Genomic DNA, 17,437 nt, shown 5'->3' on the forward strand with positions numbered 1-17,437 from the left:
TGCGCAGAGCGCAGTATGCAATGTTTCGTCAAATGTCAGGTGTTTCCCAACACAAGCGAAAGAGAGGATGACACGTCAAAGATGTTAATAGGGTGAACCAATTTGACGTGATGTACTACTGTGCTATTCGATGCGGCCAATTTTATTTCTTCCTTTTCCTTTGAGGAGGTGCTGCTGAATAGGCTAAGAATGTGAAGTTCGGCCCTTCTATAGGTAAGAACGATGATGTACTCCGTACAAGTGAAGGAACGGAGAACTTTCAATCCGCCGCGGACATAAACGCTGTACTCCACCCGAGGGGTACTTAGGCAATTCTACTAGACAGTTTAGTTCGAACCATTCAGCACCCGATCTGACGCGACCATTCAACGTGTTCCCCCTTGCTCCCCTGCTTGCCGTTGTCTAGCATTATCCACCCCGAAATTCATGTCATCCGAGAAGCGAACATCTTTCGGCTAAACTACTGCACCAGATTACCTCCTTCCGCATCGTCAACCTCATATTTCGCGTCGTGGTTTGACCAGGATACAGAGTACTCGGTACTATATGCCCCTGCTTTGAAATTAGTCGATCGCTGGAGCAGAGAGTGGCCCTCGGATGGGAAGGCACCAGGGCTACTACTACCACCTTAGCAAGTCTTCAGATAGGCAAGAAATGTTTATGGCACTCCTGAAATACCTGGCCACTGGCTACCAGTACTCATCTCGAGTGGAATGGTTGGTCAAAATGAACTGTTCAAAATGGACCGGTCTCAAGTGGATGAATCAGCGGTGTTATAAAGGCATTTGATTAAGTATCCCTCAAACGTTGGGTTATGCTGTATTGACTGCTTTCTGTCACCCCATCTCTTTTCCAAAGACAATTATGATTAGATGCAGAACAGATCTTCTGCTAACATAATATGTAGCTTTTTGTATTATAGTCGAGTAGCATAATTCCCAAAACTGAAAACACCCAAGACCGCTGTTTAATTATTATACTTCTCTTGCTTCCAATGGTATCAAGCTCAAGGCCCACCAGGAAATCCAAGCTCAAGGCCTCGCCGTCTTTCCTGGCGGCGCAGCATGTTCCCGCAAGGCCAGGTTTGACTCACTTCCTAAATCAATGCCTCCTTTAATCTCCTCCAAGCTCGCCCTGCGTCCACGCTGTACTCGGACCCCGAGGAGCAGGAACCCGGCAGCAGCAAGCAACCCAACGACAACTAGAGTCACAATCGCACCGATGACTCCTCCAACGGCAGGACTAATACCTTTGCGTCCGGAGGAAGAGGCTGCGCTACTACTCGGTCCGTCGTCTTCATCGTCCAGGACACCAGGGCAGAATACAGTTGACGACGTCGAATCACACAGGAGACACCACTCCTGCGTCGAATTGAGCGAGAATGCCTGCATCTCAGCCTTAAATTCGCTATAGGGAACCTCGATGCTGCTGGGACTATGACCGAAAAGCGGGTAGGATTGGAACTCCGGTGATGTTGTTCCATTGCGCAGGAGGAACCTCACATAAAGCTGAGATGGGTCGGGATAGGTCGGAAACGATTGATTCTCCAAGCTGAAGAGCTCAAAGGTGAGCGAGGCCCCGAGCGCAGGTCGTCCATAGAATTTTCCATTTGCTGGGGACGCAAGTTGCACAAGGGAGGTAAGAGCGACAGCGGGCTCGTAGCCTCCGAAGACGAATGTCAATTTCCCACTGTTACCCCGGTAAAGAACATTGGTGTCGAATGCATCCAAGATACTTCCGGCCAGTGTCTGGCCTGCAATTGTGCGAATGGCACTGCTATCAATTGGACTTGACAAGGATGAATCTGCGTTGCCGTTTGTTGAAAAGGTATATTGATCGGCATACCAGCGCGCGAGCCTTATGTCCTCTTGGCTGACGCTGTGTAACAGTGTCTCGTTGTGCAAGAGCTGGTACTCTAAGAATTCGGAGACCGCGACGGAGTTCGCATAGTTGACTGAAGAGCGGTCAAAATCGCCCGACAGGGCCTGGGTATAAAGACGGTTGTAGAGCGCGTCAGACTCCTGTATCATCTGCTGAGCTTCGCTGCTAGCCTGGTAGTCAGCATTGGCGATCTGATGCAGGAAGCAATTATCTTGGCCTGCCACTACGACCGACTGAGGGTCGTCCGAGCTCACGGTGACAATGGGTGGATATTGGTAGCCACCCATAGGAGCAGTTGCAAAGCTCCCATTGGCCATGAGATATGAAGGGTCGGGATATTGCACATCATAAGTATCGTTGAGAGGTGGGTATAGCCCCTGCATAAAAGCCTGCGCGGACGCGATGACCGATGGATCGGTGGTAGACAGAATATCAAGATCTTCGTCTTCGAGCGCATACGTAGAGATGCTCTCAATTCTTGTACTCGGGCTGACGTCGGTCGAATGAATTGCCACATATCGGTCTCGGAAAGCAGACCCAGCTTCATACAGTGTGTTGGCACCATATGGTGTCAATATATTGGGACGAGGCAGGGCTGTCGGGACACGATCTCCGTATAGGGTGTAGGCGAATACCGCCCAAACTTGCTCTTTCAAGTCCTGAGCTGAAGCCTGAGTAGCTGCCTGCAGGATCGCCGCAAGAGCGACAAATTGGCGCGTAGAAAACATTGCGGGGCTTCTTAAAGTCGGCCTCTCATGAAAGTGAAGATTTTCAGTCGACACTATGAGTGAAGACTACCCAGCACAATCACGTATACGCGAATGAGTTTCTATCAGCCAACAGTGGGAGGGCCCCAGATAAAAAGCATTGGCAGCACCGGAACCAGGTCAAATAGGGAAACGCTGAACCTGCGGGGAGTGCCCATGGAATATAGGGCGAGGAGGGTCCTAGAGGTGTCAAACTCAAGGACCGGTCCGTGTCTGGACTCATTCAATGGCCGGTTAACGTCTGGTACAGACCACGGACGTAACGGCGCAATCATCTTGCATACATTCAAGAACCATGGGAATTGCCTTTGTCCGTCCGACACTCAGAGCTGAGCTGCTTTAAAATATACTCAGTACTGTGTCTGCAGTCATAAGTATGCCTACAAATGCCATAAAGACAGGTATAATAAGACCCTCGGAGGAGGACGTGCTCTCGATATAGCTGTAGTGATAGACGTGTCTATCTACTGTCACCTGTTGGCATACTCGGGGAAAGGCTCGTTTTGCAGATGCCAATGTACCAGTCTCCAAGTATCCTGAAAATTTAGCTAGAGCACGTCAGTGTGTTGCAATGGTTAATAGTAGAGGTCTAGAAAGAGATGGGAGGTAGTCTATGACGCATGGATAAAGTAGCATTGGACGGAAGTAACCTTGGATGAATGTTACCACTGAGGGGTTGGATAACGATCAAATGATACACTAGGGACGAATTTGTATTCGCGGAGTGAAGCCTAATCCGGATGAAGGGCTGATGGACAAAAGAGTGGTGGAAGAAGAGAAGGAGTAACAGTAGAATCATGAGTATAGAGAGAGAGAAGTGGAGGATCAGGCACCCAGGCAGACAAGAGAATGGGTTTCCGAAAGAGGAAAGGCAGGGAAGACGGTCGGGGAAACACAACAGAAGTACTACAACAGACCTGGGAATGGCCAAACAGACATGACTGGATATGCTATCTTCTATTATGAATAAAGAAAGAAACTTATAAATTTTTAAGAGAAATACAAATCTTCAGATCAAGCTAGTAAATTATCTACAATGTGAGTATCCCCAGGAATAATATGGAGCTGGAATCCACACCCCCAGCCGAGTTCCCCGACCGACCGGGCGGCGGAGAGGGAAAAAGTAGGAAAAATCTGAGGGGGCGATTCTCAACCTAACACTTCCCAAAAGCCCTACGCCTGCGCCCTACCCCTAAGCCCTCATTTCTGCTCTTGGAAGTCAACGCCTATCCCTTCCATCAGGAATTGTTCCTATCATGGTCGACACGAGAGGTACAGGCCCGTCTCTCGACGAGGCGGCCTCGTCCGAGTTGCCTGTTCCCTCCGTGACCGATTCCGCCGCTCATGGTGAGTTCTCCTGCGCGCCGTTTGAAGGAGTCTCTCTGCTCCCGCTGGCCCCGGCACCTCCCTGGGCAGACTGTCTTCGAACCAGACACCCTGGGGCCAGTCTCTTGCGGTGATCAAGACTTTATGTATGCTCTGTTTGTTTCTATTCACAGGGTTGACGTGAATTTACGGCAGTTTCCCCCAAAATGTCTCACCCTCTCGAGGAAGATGACGGTTCCCTCTCGCCGCCAGCTTCTAAGAAACGCCGTCTCGAATCCGAGCCAGCTGACCTTTCACTACCACCTCCACCGACCGCATTAACTGCAGACCAAGTCCCGGGAAATCAGATTGAAGAAGAATTGGCATCTGCACTAGGCTCTGGTGTTGTCGACCCTGTGGACCACCCCGTGGACCGTCCTCTAGACACGCCCGCTCCCATCGAAGGATCTGCAGAAAGCGCGGTGCCCCAACCAGAAAGCAGTGCTGATATTGATTCGGACATGGCTACTGTGATCTCAAGCATCATGAATCACGCAGAGCGAGTGGAGGAGCAGTGTGTGTTAGGCCAGCAGCAACTGGCGGAGACGTCCAGCGCGTCGCCTCCGAAGGGTATGGTGTTCGTCAAAGCCAACTCGCACCTGAAGATCCAGAGTTTGCCCATTCTTGACAATTTGGTAAGTTGCGACTCACTTCGCGTGTTTTTGCTTACAGGATTCTAACGCCTGATGTCTCTAGTCAACCCAGATTCTGTCGCTGCTAGCCAAGTCCTCGTATCAGGAAATCACCTCCTTCGTTTCCGAACCCGAGACCGAGAGTGGCCAGGCCTATGCCACCATGCGATCGCTGTTTGATCATACGAAAAAAGTTTACTCGAGCAAAAAGTCATTTCTTTCGCCTACAGAGCTGGAGCTCACCGAATCCTCCCAGATCGATATTATTCGCAAAGCCAATCTAGCCTCCTTTGTTTCCAGTATTTTTGGCACGCAGGAGATTGGTTTCTCGGAATTGAACGATAATTTCCTCGATGTGTTTGTTCCCGAAGGTGGTCGTCTACTCAAGGTGCAGGGTGCCTTGTTCCTGGAACTCAAGACCCAGGCGTTCATCGCATCGATGAATAATTCGGAAAGAACCCGAACTGAGCTCCTTTACGACCTGTTTCCCGATGAGCTGGAGCAACAGCTGCTTGATCGGCGTCCAGGGACTCGTCAGCTGGCTCCCAGTGAAGCGGACTTTGTCAAGCGGGCCGGTTCGCGCCGTGACATTCTGCTGAGCGACGTCAACAACGAGGAAGCCATGAAGGCCTTGCCGGATAAGTACCACTGGGAGGATTTCCTTCGGGACCTGAGCTCCTACATCACCAAGAACTTTGATACCATCAGCAACCAACAGGTCTGAATCCCCATCAGCCCTCTTTGCACGTGCTCGCACTAACGATGAGCCAGACGAAAAAGACCGCCAAGGGTCGACAACCATCCTCATCCGACGGGGACTCACAACCGTCCAATGCTCCCTTGCAGGGCCAGTTCCCGGTTTCAACCCAGCCACCTGATGTTCCCGTTGATAGAAACATGCACGGCGACTTGGTTGCGCGTGCGGCTCGTGCGGCGCAAATTGCTCTGCAAGGCCACGGCTTGAGACGTTCCCAGCAGCAGCAGGCCCAACAGAACCAGCAGCAGCAACCGTCGCAGCAGCAACCACAGCAGCACCAACAACAGCATCAGATGCATCAACCCCAGCAACTTCAGCAGCAACCCCCTCAACATGCGCCGCAGCAGGGGGGTCAGATCCTGCATGGCTATTCTGCTGCCCAGCCCACGGGTCAGATGCAGCATCAACAGACTCATCAGCAGCCGTATCACCATAGTCCCGCTCCATCTGGCTATCAGCAACCGCCCGGCCAACTAACCTTCCAGCAAAGCCCTCTCCAGGCGAACTTTCAGCAATACAACCATGTGACGCCTGCTTCGATTCCGCGACCAAACTCAGCCGCAGCCAACCATGGCTATATGCCGGGGATACCACACTACTCGCAGTCGCAGCCGACTCAGGTCCTCTACGAGCGCGCGCGCATGGCGGCATCTGCCAAGTCGTCGCCTAGCAGCCGCAAGTCTGGGTTGCCCAGCCAGCGTCGGCCGTGGACGACGGAGGAGGAGAACGCATTGATGGCCGGGCTGGACCGGGTTAAGGGCCCGCACTGGAGTCAGATACTTGCCATGTTTGGCCCGGGAGGCACCATCAGCGAAGCGCTGAAGGACCGCAACCAGGTTCAACTGAAGGACAAGGCGCGAAACCTGAAGCTGTTCTTCCTCAAGAGTGGCATTGAAGTGCCGTATTACCTGAAGTTTGTGACGGGAGAGCTAAAGACGCGTGCGCCCGCGCAGGCAGCCAAACGCGAGGCCCGCGAACGGCAGAAGAAGCAGGGCGAAGAGGACAAGGCGCATGTCGAAGGCATCAAGGGCATGATGGCGCTTGCCGGTGCGCATGCGCAGCCTGTTGGACTGGCACATGGCCACGATATGTCGGCGTCGCCAATGCCACCGGATGCTGGAGCGCATGCGGCGTTTGACCAGACAGCCGAGCAGAACCTGATGCAGACGCTGGGCCAGGAGGTACATGGTGAAGCTTTTGGACAGCATCACCACCATCATCACCATCACCAGCATCATCCGCATCATACCCACCATCAAGACCATGTTGATCCCAACATGCATCTTGGACAATAAAGTGTCCGTCATGGCTTCTGTCTATGCTTCTGCTTAATTCCCATCTCATTCTTCTTTGCTAATTCTCCACATGTATCAAATGTGTTCTATGTTTCCTTTTGCGACGTCTATTCTAGCGATTATGTTGATTACCGATGTGACTGTCCGGGGGAGTTGATTGGGGGAGTCTGCTTTGCTTGCTGGGGAGACGAACGGCCATGTAGAGTTGGGGCTGTGTACCAACATTATTCATCTTCGTAATTGCGAGGCAGCATTGGGGATCTAATGCAAGACTGTACTTTATGAATTCACTATTTGGCCATTATCAAGCAGAGATTGTTGTAGATTTAGCCAGAAAGAAACACTACTATAGCAGCAGAATCGGGCCGACCGCAGACAAGAGAGAGACAGAGAGAGGGAGGGAGACGAATGGCTCTCCGCTCCGGCAGCGCGACCCAGCCAGTCGACTCTCCGCCATCCCATCTTCCCAAGTCACATTCATTCTTCGTCTTCCTCCCACAACCCCCCCTGCAGCTTATTCCCTTGTGCTGGTAACTCAGAACCAGCGCAACACCCCCATCCCGGCTCATTGTCTGACCGCCGACGCGCTCCTTCATTCACTATTGGACTAGTTCTCGCCGGCCCTCCCTTGCTCGCCAGCCACCAACCACCAGTCACCACTACCACCACTCACCTTCATTCACTATTAACACTACCACCATGGCCGACTCATCGGCTTCGCAACCTCCCCCTCCAGCTGCTGCCCCTGCTTCCGCCTCGGCTCCGGCTCCAGCTCCTCCAGCATCGCAAGATTCCTCCTCCGCGACTGTCGTCCCCAAACAAGAACCAGATACCGCTGACAACACCCTGGATGCGTCTATCGAACAAGACGTCGACCTAAACACAAACAACACCGCCAACATGCCGAACCAGAATCCCGCTGGCGATGACGCCGCCGCCGCCGCCGGAAACTCCATCCCCGCGCCCACCTCCGTGGATGCTCTGGCGGCCGCCGCAGCACCTGCCAAGAAAGAAACCAGCTTGCGGGAGTTCATGGGCAAGATGGACGAATATGCGCCGATTGTAAGATTCCTTGCCCTCTCCAGCTGGATTCCATCTTATGCCACTTTTTCTCTCCACTACCACCCTCAATTACTTCCACCCCATACTTCTATTCCATGTCTTTCTAACACGGATATCTTTAGATCCCCGACGCCGTCACAGCCCACTATCTCACTCTTGCCGGTCTTCCACCTCCGGGTAACGGCCCCAACCAAACACCGCCTCACCTCGCCCGTCTTCTCGCTCTCGCAACCCAGAAATTTATCGCCGACATCGCCGCCGACTCGTACCAGTATGCGCGCATTCGCGCCTCCAACAGCTCCTCCGCCAGTAACCCCATGGGCAGTTTGAACGCCGCCTCAGGCTTGAACATGCCCGCCGGCGCTGCGGGTGTGGGGTCCGCCGGTGCTGCGACCGGAGTCTCAGGCGGCGATGCAGGAAAGGGCAAAGCGGGCACCCATCTCGGAATCCAGAGACCCGGGTTTGGAGGTGGCGGTTCTGGAGGTTCCGGACAGGGACGGACGGTGCTTACGATGGAGGATTTGGGAATGGCGGTGTCGGAGTATGGTGTCAGTGTTAAGAGGGGGGAGTTTTATCGGTGATTTTCTTCCCTTTTCCACCTTGGGTATGCTTGGGGGGTTGGTTGTTCGTTGCAAACATGCTGAATGTTTATGGGCATGGGCATGGGGATATGGGTAGATCGGGGACGGGATGGGATGTGCTGTTTTAGTTTACTTTTTCTTTCTCCTTTGCTTGCTGGCGTAAAATACTGGGCAACGGCCGAACGATATCCTGCATGTGGGCCGAGTTTGAAATATACAAAAGGCGTTCAGGGCGGAGTTATCAGATACGATATGGTAGGATGGGCGGCACACGCAAAAAAAAAAGGAAGACAATAACTAAGAGAATAATAGAAGCGACTTGATGTTCTGTGTTGAGAAGTCCTTTGACCTGTTGATTTTATGGTCCGTCTAGTAGTTTACATGCAACACGTAGATATACATTGGTGGAAGAATAGCAGTAAGGAACTGGATATAACGCCCGAGATATAAGAAAAGAACCTAGCCATGCAATATGAAATCACCACCTGTGTGCCCATCTGCCTTGTCTGTCTGCCTGCCTGCTATTCCTCTTATGCTGACAATTCAGCTACGCGCAGAAGGGACTCAGTAGAGACACCCGCTGCACTGCATATAGAATAAAACAGACCACCCAGCCAGCCAGCCAGACAAACACACAACCCGAAAAGCAATCATTTGTTCTTCGACTGCTTATACGTGAACCTCTTCCGAGTCCTACCAAAACCAATCAGTTAGCAGAAGTCCATCATCATACACCAATCAATATCCCATTCCACCAAATCTTTCCCTCTTTCCTTTCAACCTTCAAGTCCTCCAAGTTCACCACATTTCCTTTATCACACTCCAAACCCCCTGGGCGAAAAGAAAAGAAAAAAGAAGAGAGTTGGAAAGGGAAAAAACTCACGCAACAAACTCCCCCAACTTCCTGCCGACCATCTCCTCCGTGATCACAACATCCTGATAAATCTTCCCATTGTGGACCTGGAACTTCAATCCCACGAAGTTAGGCAGGATCGTGGCGCCGCGCTTCTGCGTCTTGATCGGTGGTGTTCCTGGCGGAGCGGGGAGTTTGCGGGGGAGAGGGAGACTATCATAGCTTTTATTAGTATTTCATTTCCAATTTCCAGTAGAGAATGTGTCGAGTAGCGGTTGCAATTGATATGTGGCGATATTGTATAGGGATTGAGTAGTGATGTGCCCTTCGTGAAAGGTAGGAAAGGAAAGGGAATAAATGCGACGACGTACGGGACGATGTTCGGGCCTGTAGGTATGCAGGTTAGATGGGTTCGATTTCTTCCAGTGATTTGAAATAGGGACTTCGAGGGGTGTATTCTCACCCTTCCAGACCGAGCGGGAGAGGAGAGCTCGCGTGGGAAACATTTTGGTTTTTGTGGTGTTGGGCTTTGGCTGATGGGCGAGATGCGGACCGGCGGGTTTGCGATGGTCGATTGGGATGGGTTTGAGATGGAGCGGAGGGCGGATTATGTAAGATTTTCTTCTTGCTATGGGGACTTGGCTATGAAGTTATTGACATTCTATAGAGTGACAAGGTCTTCATGGTTTTTGGATTCTTTGTATCTTAAGCATATAAACATATTTATTAAATTGATACATAACCTTATATGCATCGTAAGAAAAATATGGATGTGAACTGGTGGAAAGGTAAAGAGCAAATGCGGTAGTATCCATTTCTACTCCGTACATGACATCGCGAATCCACTCTGCATGAGACAAAAAGAAAAAAATGAATCATTCAGATAGCATGTCCTGGTTTCGATCCAGGGACCTCCGGGTTATGAGCCCGGCGCTCTTCCCCTGAGCTAACATGCTGGGTTTGTTGAAATGAGCTGTGTCTTTATTATTATGAATGAGGATATACATGGATGAATGTGTGATTGTTTCTAAAGTTTCAAAGTGCGGCTCTTCACGTGATATCGGATGTTCCTGGTATAAGGCTACAAGCGGATGTGTTCCCCCCCTCCCCCGGACATCTAACTCATATTTGCTGTTTGTGTCTTCTATGGTAGACTATGGTTTCTTCTTGGTGGGGTGTTTGCATATAAGTTATGGTGAAATTCCAGTAGCGGTAACAGGTCGGTATACATATTCTATGTGGAGAAAGAAGAACTACTGGATGCATAGATAAAAAGAAAACATTCCTCCATCGGAATATGTTCCAAGTTTCTGTCATTTCATATGATCATGTGGTCCCCTCACTATTGGAAGATTGCCAGCTCATCCGCAACACTGGCAAGTGATGTAGGCATGTGCTATCACGTATCAGTGGAGACCTCGTATAGATAACCCTGCACAAGTAGCAACTTCTTGCCAAGACAGCCTCATGCTGAGTTACCACTTGAAGGACCGCTCTGCTACAGTCACTCTTCTTGAGCACTTTATGGCAATCTTGATATTGGCATGGTTCCTTTCCGTGATGTAAGTCCAACCGTTCGTTCGCCCCGGTGTGGGCTGAGAAGGCATGTGAGGGAATCCTTCGATAAACAGGGTCTGATAGCCTCGTGACTTGCCTATGGCAAGGCTGATCTGCTTATACTACGATGATCTAGCAAGAGTCTCTGGGTTGTCGTTGTCTGGCATTTCGTGAGATCTTCGCGGTCTAACACTGGGAATACTAGAATATAGAACATATACCTTTCTATATAAGGTAACTGCAAAATGCTACACCATGATATATACATTCATTGCGCTTGAGTAATTATTCAAAAATTCCCTGGAACAGAGGGATTTTCCTCAACGTCAGGATGTAAGTTATCTTGCTAGTATAGAGTTCCCAAGAGTCGACAGAGTCAAATCTATATCTTCGAGGGGAAAGCCTAGAGTCTGCACAGGAGCAGACCCTAACCCATAAAACACCAATGAATAGAAACCCTGCATATAGAATTATGTGTGCTATTGAGCTGTCTTGGCGAGAGAGAAGAGATGTAAAAAAAGAAAAAAAGAATCAGATAGCATGTCCTGGTTTCGATCCAGGGACCTCCGGGTTATGAGCCCGGCGCTCTTCCCCTGAGCTAACATGCTTGGTTGGATGAATAATGCGTCTGTCTTTGACATTATTAACCTAAACTTACGCACTAATCTTTACACCACTCAGCCCGGCACACAAGTCCTATGCTGCGAGTCTAATTATGCCTCAAGAATACTCAATATCAATAGTTGATGTACATTTGTATATTCGCTAACACCAAATTGCTTCATGTCGCATCATCCAAATCGCCAGCGACTTTCGGATGCTTGGCCTGCATATCGTACACTTACTCGCCGGCAAGTCCGGTCAGGATTTTGATCAAGCTCCGGATCCCTTTCAGCACATTCTCGTCCGGCCCTTGACCTGGTGTCCAACTGGCGTGGGCAAAATCGATCAGGCGAAGGTCATGCACCTTTGGAGGATCCTCATCCTCATCGTCTTCTAGATCTCCCAGGTCTCCCAACTCAGCCATTTCTGCTATCTCGGGGTCGATATTGATATTGATTGCTTGGTGGGATTTGGTTCCCTGACCGACCGGTATATCAACCACCTGGATTGACCCGCCCTGCTGAAGGTGGAATTCCATGTCTTCCTCTTCCTCTTCTTCTTCGTCCTCGGACTCACCCCGTTCAGGCCGGGGCTTCTGTTCCTCTGCAAGCGCATGTTCCATCGCTTCTGGATCTCCCTCGTATACAATCAAAACACTTGAAGAATACATCCGGCTTTCCTCTGACTCCAACACATGCTGTACCTTCTTCAGTTCGTCCGCCAATCTCTGGGCGACCAATTGGGAACGGTCAACGGCCCCAGCTTTAGCCCCAGCGAGGAATTTTTGAAACCCTTCTATAACAGTGTCCTCATTGAGAGACCGTCCATACCACTTGTCATAGCGCTTATATCCGTCTTTTTCAATGACCTCGCCCCGCGCACCTTCAGAACCTTCGTATTTCGTAGCATATGGATCGGTCTTACTTCCTTCGTCGCTTTCTCCACTCACGCCTGTCCAGACCTTCATCCCGGCAATCCGGAACCCCAGTTTCGAGCTTGTCGTTTCTTGGGATACAGCATCTAGCTTCGCTCGCTTCTGAGGGGGCGCATCATCAGCCCATAGCCTTGCGCCCAGCTTCACGTCCAACACATTCGGCCGCTTGAATCCAGAAGCCACGTTTTCCAGAACAATAGATATTCCTGTCTCCAGCTTTTTTCCATTCGAAGGAACCCATGGGAGATCCTGCGCGGTACTCGTCGATCCCGAGGCTGCCGCGCTGGGCTGTGCTGTTCCGGTCGCGCTCGGAGTGCCCGATGTCGAGGAGTAGTCTGATCCGGGGAGAACAATCGCACCGGACTGCTGAGCAGCTTCGATGGCAGAGTACTGCTGCTGGTCGGCAGAAGTTAAAGTCCCTATGTATGTAGGAAAAAACTCTCTAAATTCCGGGTGGAGGGCGCTAGACTCGTAGAAGGCGACTTCTTCGGGGGTGCAGGGCTTTGCGATAAAGGAGCCGGACAGAGTGCATTGGACACCGTCGCTGTTTTGATGGCACGGCGTCAGTTACCTGTTAATGCCTCGTATACCGAGCAAGCGAACATTGGTTGGGGAAGGGGAGAAAATGGGAGTGCTGGCCATGAAGCATCTCGTATCTTGCGGCAAGGGCGGAGAGGCAGAACTTACTGGCCAGCCGCGGCATGGTCAAAAGCGACAAAGCTGTCGGTGTCCAGTTTCTGGGTTTTCAAGCTGTCCGACCGCGACGAAGACATGTTTTGAGTTTCCGAAGAACTATGGGGATTATTCACTGTCCAACAGAGACCGTTGGATTCTAGACGGCATTCCGCATGAGTTGAGTCACGGGCGATGAGAACTGGAAGCGATGCGGAAGGGCGCAGTACGAGTCGGGTTAAGAGAGAAAAAAAAATATGTATATAGTATATATATTCAGGCAACTGCCGGAGAAGAGAAAAGGAGGGAAAGGAGGCAATCAAACAAAGGAGAGAGTAAATTCGGTCGACAGGGCAAACAAAGGGTTGGCAGAAAAAAGGAGGGACAAGCCACAGGAGGTGGTGGTGGTGAGAAGAAGTGGTGGAAGTTGCTGGTTTTGTTCCGAGCTGAAGTGACGTGCAACCGCGGAGAATCATGCAAGCATCCGCTCTCTCTCTCGCGCTGGACAATGGACTGACCTTCCAAGGGAACACCAGGCGGCCCGAGCAAACCTGCACCGCCCAGGGATTCCCGATATGAACTCCAAGAAATGGCGGTATTAGAAATGTAATCACCCGAGAAGGCTCGAGTGCATCCCAGAGGAAGTATAATATCAGGCGCTATGATGCCGCACGCCGGCGATCATTCGCTGGAGGTGCTTCTCTATACTTCCTCGTTCCACTGGAATTCACCCGCAGTTTGCTGCGCAGATTACCAATGACTAGCACGTCAGCTTATACTGGTGCCGGGTTTCATTCAGCCTTCTTAGATATGGTGCCATAGAGGGTCATTGTTTAATTCACTCATTCTTCCTTGACTAATTCCATTACATGGTGGTGGTGAGACATCTGCATGTTGCATAATGATAGGAGTCTATGTACGAAAGCTATATGTAATCCATAGGCGGCCCTGGAAAATCAACTGGCGCTGAGTTTATTAGAGCCGGTTACACAGGCAAGGCTGTATGTTCAAGTTACCATCTTTCCTCTCCCCTCTCTGGCCCTCTCATTGCATACTGTTGCGCTTTCATCTCCCGCCGCAATTTCTCACAACTTTCCTCAACCCCAAACCGGACCCGCGCTGGGGCTTTTCCTGCTGTATTGATCTGTATCATCGAGGCTCCCGCCTCTGTCAACTTACCTATGAAAGCAGCAAGGGCTTGCGCCAGACGTTTGGCGTGTAGGGGCTCGACCTGACCTGTAAAATCATCCACCCCAGGGCGAACCACCCCTCGCGTAATCTCATGCAAAGGGGTATTGCCTTGGTGATTGCGCGAATTCATATCTACACCCCGCTAACTGAGCTGCCGAGCTGCCTCAATGGCTGCCTTGTCATTGACTCCTATCTGTTTCAGCAGCCGGCTCAGCAGATGCGGGCTCAGACACTCGGAATTCTGACATGCGCGAGTCAGTTGATGCAATAGAATACATCTCTCGGAGTTACCGACGCGGGCATCTGCTCCATGCGCTAGCTACAACTCGAGTAGCGGGGTGAGGGAGCCATTGATATTGGCATGAGGCTGGATAGCTTGACTTGTAGCAGGGATTTCCTAGTAATGGGGAACATTCATCGTCTTCTGAGTTGGTCTCTAGCAACATCTTGCGGCTGAAGCCATGATCCCGGGTTAAAGCCCGAAGCCCGATGCAGTGAGAGTTGAGCCCAGTCATTCTTACATACCACCATCGTTGCTGGCAACTTCAGACCCTCTCCTCCCCAATACCCCATCAAGGTGTAAATAGCCTCCGTCTTCCAGCACAAGCTCGCAATATGCAGTGGCTTGATGTTAGCATATGGATCTGTTCATACTTCAAACGAACCGGCATCTGCCCCCTCCCCACACCCGGCTTTGATGCATATCACCTTCGTTAGCAACCAGCAACAGAGTCATCTCATAGCTAGCACGGTAAACAGCTTGCCCAAGTAAGGTGCTCATGAGTGTCATCTCCGCCTCTCCATCACCAATGCCCAAATCTCACCAATTGTAGGAACTATCCAATGCGACTCCTTGACCGGGCAGCAACACTTCTGCTCCAGCAACCACCGAATAAACGTTTGATGTCTTCCCCGTTACACTGTATCCTCTCCTTCCACGCGTCTTCTTTACCTTGGTCAATTTATACGACATTTACCTTCGTACTAATCTTGGTAATGACGTTAATGATAGCCTGGGGGTAGCCAAAGCCAAAACAGGATCAAAAATAGCCCACTGTAGTGGAAATAGACCATCCTAAAGCCACATGGCTGAGATTGCCTTTTGTTGCCTGGTTGATGTGGCATATATTGAGCTAACTCTATACTAGTGTTCTGTAGACTGCCTGAATTTCCACTATGATCTTGATCTGTAGTAGTCCAATAAAAGCGTCTCTTATTATCACTTCTCAAGAGATACCATCATAGTTTACTAGTATGAACGGCATCTACCAGCATGAGGATACTGGCATGGAAGGTACCGGCTTCGTCCCATTCCCTCTACAGGTGAATCCCTCGTACTTGTTTCACTATGGGTATTTCTATCACGTTCGATCCTTTCATCATCGGCTGTGAAGCATCTACGGTCAATGAATCGCTTCTTCAAATATCTCGAGTGCAAGGTTTCACGGTGTTCCCCGTGCAACTTCCGAGTTCCATCTTCCACACAGCCAGATTACCCCTCCAGATTTATCTCTCTATTTTGTCTTCCCTCACTTTCCTTCATCACCTCATTCTCTCCTAAAGAGCGTTCCCTTATTCTCCGCCTCACCTCAGTGGTCTGCTAACATCATTACTGTACTCACGATGTCAGACTCTCATGATCCAGCAGATACTGTCAAAGAACTTCCTCTTCGCCCAGCTGCATCGAAAATTATCGACGATACTCAGCAGACGGACCCGTTACCAGAAACCTCAGAAGATAAACCAGACTCGACCCCCAACAGTCCTAAATCTCAGTCACTCGAGGAGTTACCCATTGAAATTGACCAGGCTAAGAAGAAAAAGAAGAAGAGCAAGGCGCGCCCCAAGAGTAAGCGTGGAAAGGTGAGACTACTTACGAATGCGAAGAATTGCAGCCAGACTGAATTCTACAGAACAAGCCTACCGGTTTCGAAGAGTATTATGTCGACGCACCCATTACCCCCGAGGAATTTAGCGCTGAAAAGGAGCTCTACAATGTGTATGTTCCCAACTTCCAACGTATAGCACCCGCTGACCGGCATTGGCGTGAAGCTCGCGACCTCTCACCCAGTAAGTCTTGCCACCTTATGGTTCTGGCTCTCATACTGACCAGTCCCAGCCGAATTGAGGACGCTCTCTTACGCTACCAAAAGAATCGTCGTCTGGAGTCAGACAGACGAGATGTTTTCCTGAAATATCTGGCATATGGAGGGGTGAACGTCGGTCAGAGGATGTTCGGGGGCTTGGATGGCCGTGACCTCCAGCAACTGGACAGCGAACAGATCCTACAAGCGCGAGCAATGACCAGCGTAGGCAAGGACAAATCTAACCTTGCTGTTGATTTTGATGCAGTGGTTCGCGGCTTTCTGTAGGAGTTACACACGCCGTGAAACTGCGTTTGACTAACTCACAATAGGACTTCCTTCTTTCCATACTATTTTAACCCCGACACCAAAGATATGATTAAGCTAGCGACAGTCACCATTCGGAACTTTCTATCCTACCTCCTCTATCATGATGTATGCTCGGAGTACAACGATAACATCGACCAGGCCAGGACGTCGTGCGATATAGCTACAAGGGAGCTGTGGAACAACCAGCAACTCATGGCCAAAGGCCCTGGTGACTTCAACTCGTGCTGTTCCTTGCTTTTCGGTGGAGAGCTGCATGACACATATACGGAGGGCAATCAGTGGAGAAACTCCAAGGATGATGCGCCTCGCCTGACCACTGAGATAGCCCGCAAAATCGTCAAGTTTGCCCTGGCCGGTGCGGGCGAGAATCGCCATGCCCTCCGCTTCCAGGAACTGACCGAGAATAAAACGCTGTGCGCAGTGCGTATCGAGGATATTGATGGGTTTGAGATTACCGCTGTTCACCCTCCGGGCGAAGTCGTCCGCGAGTTCTACCAGACGCACGCCCCGGATCTTGTCCCCGTCGGAAAGCTGCTAGCAAGGACTTACCGAGATCCAGGTATGCCTGATTATGATCGCAGCCCGGAGGAGCGAGTGGCACAGCCAGAAAGGAACTTTGAACTCTTCATGGAGGGCAATCTACTTCAGTACTGCTACCCGGGAATGAAAGTAATCGCTCCGGTATGGGAGCTGAATTGTGGATTCCATTATTTCGAGTATGCGTATAGGACGTATGGCTCCAATTACACCCCTCTCGTGAATGACTTGATGCTAGGATGGAAGGAGCCGAGGGATCTAGCCAAAGCAGAGAGCAAAGCAGAGAGCGATGGGGAGGATGACTCGTCTGTTACTCTGTGAGCATCTCCAGAGACG

At 50.7% G+C, this 17,437-nt stretch overlaps 6 protein-coding genes and 2 non-coding genes across 8 annotated transcripts; 3 read left to right on the top strand and 5 right to left on the bottom strand.

The window, feature by feature from the left end:
- Positions 1-703: 703 nt before the first annotated feature.
- BDQ94DRAFT_180025 (uncharacterized protein) lies at positions 704-2,730 on the bottom strand. Its single transcript, XM_026773529.1, has one exon. It carries the CDS (start codon positions 2,607-2,609, stop codon positions 1,032-1,034), a length of 1,578 nt encoding a protein of 525 aa, XP_026624864.1. The 5' UTR covers positions 2,610-2,730; the 3' UTR covers positions 704-1,031.
- A 1,102-nt stretch (positions 2,731-3,832) lies between these two features.
- Positions 3,833-7,005, top strand: BDQ94DRAFT_145867 (putative MYB DNA binding protein (Tbf1)). The gene is made up of 4 exons (XM_026766716.1): positions 3,833-3,995; positions 4,170-4,648; positions 4,710-5,363; positions 5,426-7,005. The coding sequence occupies exons 1-4, from the start codon at positions 3,905-3,907 to the stop codon at positions 6,695-6,697; spliced, it is 2,496 nt and encodes an 831-aa protein (XP_026624865.1). The 5' UTR covers positions 3,833-3,904; the 3' UTR covers positions 6,698-7,005.
- A 183-nt stretch (positions 7,006-7,188) lies between these two features.
- BDQ94DRAFT_145868 (putative TFIID and and SAGA complex TAF10 subunit) lies at positions 7,189-8,445 on the top strand. The gene is made up of 2 exons (XM_026766717.1): positions 7,189-7,759; positions 7,882-8,445. Exons 1-2 carry the CDS (start codon positions 7,397-7,399, stop codon positions 8,338-8,340), a joined length of 822 nt encoding a protein of 273 aa, XP_026624866.1. The 5' UTR covers positions 7,189-7,396; the 3' UTR covers positions 8,341-8,445.
- Positions 8,446-8,654: 209 nt separating this feature from the next.
- Positions 8,655-9,741, bottom strand: BDQ94DRAFT_145869 (mitochondrial 37S ribosomal protein uS19m). The gene is made up of 4 exons (XM_026766718.1): positions 9,657-9,741; positions 9,565-9,580; positions 9,224-9,406; positions 8,655-9,033 (listed from the first exon to the last, which is right to left on the bottom strand). Exons 1-4 carry the CDS (start codon positions 9,697-9,699, stop codon positions 8,991-8,993), a joined length of 285 nt encoding a protein of 94 aa, XP_026624867.1. The 5' UTR covers positions 9,700-9,741; the 3' UTR covers positions 8,655-8,990.
- Positions 9,742-10,077: 336 nt separating this feature from the next.
- BDQ94DRAFT_t179 lies at positions 10,078-10,149 on the bottom strand. The gene has a single exon. It is a non-coding gene; the product is annotated as a tRNA-Met (tRNA).
- A 1,137-nt stretch (positions 10,150-11,286) lies between these two features.
- On the bottom strand, positions 11,287-11,358 carry BDQ94DRAFT_t178. Its single transcript has one exon. It is a non-coding gene; the product is annotated as a tRNA-Met (tRNA).
- A 111-nt stretch (positions 11,359-11,469) lies between these two features.
- Positions 11,470-13,641, bottom strand: BDQ94DRAFT_145872 (inositol polyphosphate multikinase). Its single transcript, XM_026766719.1, has 2 exons — positions 12,975-13,641; positions 11,470-12,831 (listed from the first exon to the last, which is right to left on the bottom strand). Exons 1-2 carry the CDS (start codon positions 13,433-13,435, stop codon positions 11,592-11,594), a joined length of 1,701 nt encoding a protein of 566 aa, XP_026624868.1. The 5' UTR covers positions 13,436-13,641; the 3' UTR covers positions 11,470-11,591.
- A 2,132-nt stretch (positions 13,642-15,773) lies between these two features.
- BDQ94DRAFT_171545 (uncharacterized protein) lies at positions 15,774-17,422 on the top strand (the record flags this gene model as incomplete). Its single annotated transcript, XM_026771796.1, has 5 exons — positions 15,774-16,013; positions 16,064-16,149; positions 16,203-16,220; positions 16,270-16,518; positions 16,567-17,422. The coding sequence occupies 5 exons, from the start codon at positions 15,774-15,776 to the stop codon at positions 17,420-17,422; spliced, it is 1,449 nt and encodes a 482-aa protein (XP_026624869.1).
- Positions 17,423-17,437: the final 15 nt, after the last annotated feature.

The sequence above is a fragment of the Aspergillus welwitschiae genome (genome assembly GCF_003344945.1).
Source record: "Aspergillus welwitschiae strain CBS 139.54b unplaced genomic scaffold BDQ94scaffold_21, whole genome shotgun sequence".
In the NCBI taxonomy this organism is placed as follows: Eukaryota; Fungi; Ascomycota; class Eurotiomycetes; order Eurotiales; family Aspergillaceae; genus Aspergillus; species Aspergillus welwitschiae.